The sequence below is a fragment of the Theobroma umbraticum genome, unplaced genomic scaffold, assembly GCF_002168275.2.
Source record: "Theobroma umbraticum cultivar Fairchild unplaced genomic scaffold, ASM216827v3 scaffold_95.0, whole genome shotgun sequence".
Classification (NCBI taxonomy): Eukaryota; Viridiplantae; Streptophyta; class Magnoliopsida; order Malvales; family Malvaceae; genus Theobroma; species Theobroma umbraticum.
Window position 1 is genome coordinate 9,553,721 of NW_018397257.1, and position 4,810 is coordinate 9,558,530.

A 4,810-nucleotide genomic window follows, 5' to 3' on the forward strand; every position below is an offset into this window, starting at 1 on the left:
TAAACAATACTATTGATAATTAAATTATTAATTTTATATAATTAAATATATAAATTTATTAAATTAATTAAAATTTTTTTTGACCCATAGAACTGGCCGTGCCCTAACCCACATCAACTCACTGATTTAGTGGGTTGGCCTATTTAGGCTTGATTCTAATATGGGTCAAAAATTTCTAACTTAACCTACCTCATATTTAATAGAAAATGAGCAACTCTATGAGCCAGGTCCATTTTGACAGATCTATACAGCAGCATCAGTTGATAGCTTAACGAAGGAAAATATTGCTAATTAAGAAAATTAAACTTCCACCAAATTGCTGACGGCGGTGTACATATGGAACACAATTACTTATATAGCAGCCAAACAAGTTTTATTTAAGAGTACGATTATATGTCCACTTTTATCCTTTGATGTCTGATGCATTATTTAACAAGTCCTGGCTGCTTTTCTGAAACTTTAACGAAGAAACCATTTGTAAATTCCAAAATCGGTGTACGGGCCACCTCCCCTCCTCTGATCCTTGTCAACCTATATTGAAAATTCAAAAAAGAAAGACACTATATTAGATATACTTTATATATAGTAGCTAGATATATAAGTAAATAATCCTAAAAGTACAAATTTTATAGTAGTGTAATAAAGATATAAACCTGTATTTGGTAACCCAGACATGTAAAAGGACTGCCATCAGAACCTTGCTGAACTCTGCTCCTGCACATGTCCTATTCCCTCCCCCAAATGCTATGAAGTTCTTCGCCGTTGAAATGCCTCCCATGTCCTTTAATTATAAGATTTGCACAATATGAGAAAAGAGAAATACTACCTTACAATTATTCAAACTTATAAAAGCCTCAATCAACTACAGCAATCCTTTAAATTTCTGCTATTTGTGTTTATATGTGTTAAGTTTACTATTATTAATTCTGTTTATGAGCAGAGTAAGGTTTTTTTTTTATCAATCAAACGAAATCTTATTCAATCTATTTTTTATTCGGTCAATTTTTTTGAGTCGGTCAAAAGTTTAAGTAAAGCTAGAATAGCTGGGGAAAGATTTACATAATATCTACCTTCCATCTTGAAGGGTTGAAGGTAAGAGGATCTTCATATGTATTAGGGTTAAGTTGAACAGCTGCAGGTACAACCAAAAGGATCCATCCTTTTGGTATAGTATAATCTGCAAATAAAGAAACATTCCATTGATCATAAAATATATGTTTGGGATCTGTTTAACCATATAAAATAAATAGATCAATTTATTCATAAATAAGAATAATTATACCATCAACATGAATATCAGTTATAGCTCTTCTTAAGATTCCAGGAGCAACACTTGCTAACCGAAGTGTTTCTTTAATCACCTAATAATAGAAAAATAACGAATTAAAAATCTTTGAAAGAAATCAATTTTCTTTCTTTGAGAAAATGTTGCCATTTAACTCACATAATGAGTAAAAGTCATAGATTTGTATTCCTCCCATGAAAGTCCACGATTGGCGCCTTCTCTTTTCTTTAGAATTTCCTCATGCTCATCCTAGTGAAATGATATCCCAAAAAAATAAATAAAAAAGAAAAAAATAATCAAGGTTTTCCGTATAAAAACGATGAAAATGTTCGCAAAATAAAAAAAAAATCATTCAAAATGATCTTATTTCGATAATTAATCACTGACAGTTAATTGTTGCAATGTTGATGGATCATCCAATACACACTTAATGGCTAAAGTAACAGCGGTGGAAATAGTCTCAACACTAGCAACTAGGAGACAAAAGATAGCGTTGATGACAAACTCCTCCGTCAAAAATGCTTCCTTTCCCATGTCTTCCACTATTTGACCAAGAAAATCTCCTTTATTACAACCTTGGGAATAAGACTTCCTTCTCACTTCTAGCAACTGAGAGATAAGCTTTAATGCTTTTTGTTGCTTCTGCATATATATTTAGAAAGAGAGAGAGAGAGAGAAAGCGTGTGTGGAAGATATTAGTTTTTAAAGATTTTAAAACTTTGCTATAAAGTTTAGAAGTTATAACAAGTGTAATAGAGATGATTAACCTTTATGCATCTGTAGAAAGCAGTCCCAGGGATATACAAAGGGAACGTCATAAGTCCTTCCAAGAAGCTACATAAATATTCACTTAAGTTTTCCTCTGACTTTTCCAATTCATAACTCACCATAATATTTGAAGTAAACCCAAGTATCATCTGCAAAATGCGATAAAATTAGTGAAAATAAAAAAAGAAAAGAAAAGAACTAAGTACACATTGTAATAATAAGTCCACCTTGATTTATAGCCGTTTCAACCCCTACTCTCCTCAAACTTGTGTCCAAGGTTCATATTATTTCGCTACTACTGTTTTATGAAGTATATTAGGTTAGGCTAGAATTACTTACAACAGCACTTTGGGCTCTTACGTCTACTTCTGACTGTTTGGCCCACTCATGCAATCCACGGTTTATGATTTCCTCAGACTCACAAAGTAGCTTCTCTTTGAGAGCCTCAGGGCCAAAGTGACTCAGAACCACACGCTTCAGATACTTGTGCAGGTAGCCACCTTCATTTATGTTTTCTTCGTGAACCAGCTTTGCAAAGGAATCCATGTAATATAGCTCGACAAGTTTTCCTTCTTGTTGGAGCACGAAATAATTGAAATCAGGATCTGACGATACCACCACTGATTGACCTGCTAAACTTGTCTTGAACAATGAACCATATCTAGTAGTTAATTAAGAAATGAAAGATTAATTTAAAAACCCATATCTATATAGAAAGCAAAAGTTTAAAATGATGAAAGTTTTCAATTCTTGCATGTTGAATGATTAATGTGTTTTTTCACCTTTCTATTCTCTCCTTAATAAAAGGATGGATGTCTATGGACCTGCACGTGACAAGAAAATTAAGCGTTTCCCCCATAATTGGGAGTCCCATGGAACCTGGAGGTAGTCTGCCACTACAACTAGGGTTCCTCCACCAATAAATCCATCTTGTCACACTTAGAACAAGGAAAGAGATGACAAAAAGCCAAAGAGGCCACATCTCCACTAGATCACTCAAGTGGGAAAGAGGAGATGGGAGGAGAGCAGAAGTGAACACAGCAAACTGGGTTGCACTTTGTTTTGGGTTTTTGTGAAGAGTGCGCTAGTCCTAATATATAAAAGCCCGTGATGATTTCAGTACTTGTCAATTGACAGTTTTCCCCTACCAAAATGGATGTTGATCAAGCTTTGATTACTGGAGTTAGTTAGACTTTTGTATTATTAGATTTGCTTTATTCCTGCATTTGATTGAACCCCTTGCTTCAAAAAATCAACACTTTTCTGACAAACATTATAATTGAATTGCCTTACCTGATTGAGACCATTTCACTATCTAAAGTTTTCTCCAGGAGCCGTTTACTTCGAGAAAGTTGAGCTCCGCTAGATACAATCCTTCTAAAGGTATTTTTAAAAATAATTTTTAAAGATAAAATAATTTTTTTTATAATTTTAATTTTTTTAGTTAAATTAGATAAAATTATTTTTAATAAAATTACACGTCATACTGTTACACATTATATATAAAAACATGTTACACGTTACGGTCAAAACAAGTTGTTACATATCATGTTAAAAAAATATTATTATTCTACGTTATGTACAAAAATATATTATAAATCATGATTAAAGAAAGTTGTTACACGCCATATTTAAAAAAAAATTATTATTACACGCCATGTACAAAAACATGTTATATGTCATGATGAAAAAAATATTGTTATCACATGCCAGGTTGAAAAAAATATTATTGTTATACACCATATTCAAAAAAGTTTTGTTACACTTTAATACTTAAAATGTTGTTGTTACTTACAAACCAAAGTTTCAAATCTTGTCAACTCTCTTCATTTTTTATTGTGTTTTTTTAACAATTTGATATTGATTAAAGTGTTTCTAATATATTTTCATAAATCAAAATATAAATTTTTAATTTAAAATATATATTCTAACTAAAAATAAAAAAAATTCTTTTGAAAACCTAGATTTATAAGTTTCAAATTCTTGAATTTATTAGTGTGGTTCCGAAGTGATCTAATTAAAAATTATTTCAAATATCTATGATTATTTTTATCGTTTTAGTTTTATCTAAAATACTTAAAAATTAAATTCGTCAAATAGTCATCCATCTTAAACATATTAAAATCATCTTTTGGTATCTTGTAAGTATAAAAGAAAAAAATCTGAAAACACAAGAGAGAGAAATCAAGTGCATGACAGATGAGCATTGAAAAGAGAAATCGATAAAATTAAAAAGAATTAGATGGTAGAAGAAAGAAATAAGAAACATAAATAAAAAAAACTTATGATGAATAATTTAATTTATTTAAAATAATTTTAAAAATATTTTTATTAAATAATAATTAAATATAATTAAAATAATTAATTTTTTTAAATAATTATTTTTAAAATATCTTTATCAAAAAAATTATTCTCCACAATTTCCTTTTCCTTCTATCACGTTTCATTTTCCTGTTTTAAATCTTTGGTGGATTCATAGGAGAGACAGCTTCCAACTATGCTGAGAGCAATTATTACCTTGATGACTTGATCTTTCTTAAAAAGAGCAGATGTCTGTCTACGTCGAAGTGGAGTTATAGCTGACATGAAATGAACCAATAAGTGGAGTTATAGCTGACATGAAATGAACCAATAAGATCGTTCCGAGAACCATTGCCTTAAGGAGTTAAGAGACAGCTGGAATTTATGGAAGAAGATAAAGGCTCCAGCTTCGTTCATGATAAGAGCGAAAGCGGACAAGGCAGTTGTGAGTAATCA

General features: G+C 30.9%; 1 protein-coding gene across 1 annotated transcript in view; it reads right to left on the reverse strand.

Moving 5' to 3' along the window:
• LOC110411828 (beta-amyrin 16-alpha-hydroxylase CYP87D16-like) overlaps nucleotides 1–3,107 on the reverse strand; it is an 8,124-nt gene extending 5,017 nt beyond the window's left edge. Inside the window, exons 1-8 of the mRNA XM_089782871.1 lie at nucleotides 2,836–3,107; nucleotides 2,393–2,714; nucleotides 2,053–2,202; nucleotides 1,673–1,927; nucleotides 1,445–1,534; nucleotides 1,283–1,361; nucleotides 1,071–1,177; nucleotides 654–781 (exon numbers count right to left, since the gene is read on the reverse strand). Coding sequence (XP_089638997.1) covers nucleotides 654–781; nucleotides 1,071–1,177; nucleotides 1,283–1,361; nucleotides 1,445–1,534; nucleotides 1,673–1,927; nucleotides 2,053–2,202; nucleotides 2,393–2,714; nucleotides 2,836–3,035 — 1,331 coding nt within the window. The 5' untranslated portion in view covers nucleotides 3,036–3,107. The remainder of the gene's footprint in view (nucleotides 1–653; nucleotides 782–1,070; nucleotides 1,178–1,282; nucleotides 1,362–1,444; nucleotides 1,535–1,672; nucleotides 1,928–2,052; nucleotides 2,203–2,392; nucleotides 2,715–2,835) is intronic.
• Between the last annotated feature and the right edge of the window lie 1,703 nt (nucleotides 3,108–4,810).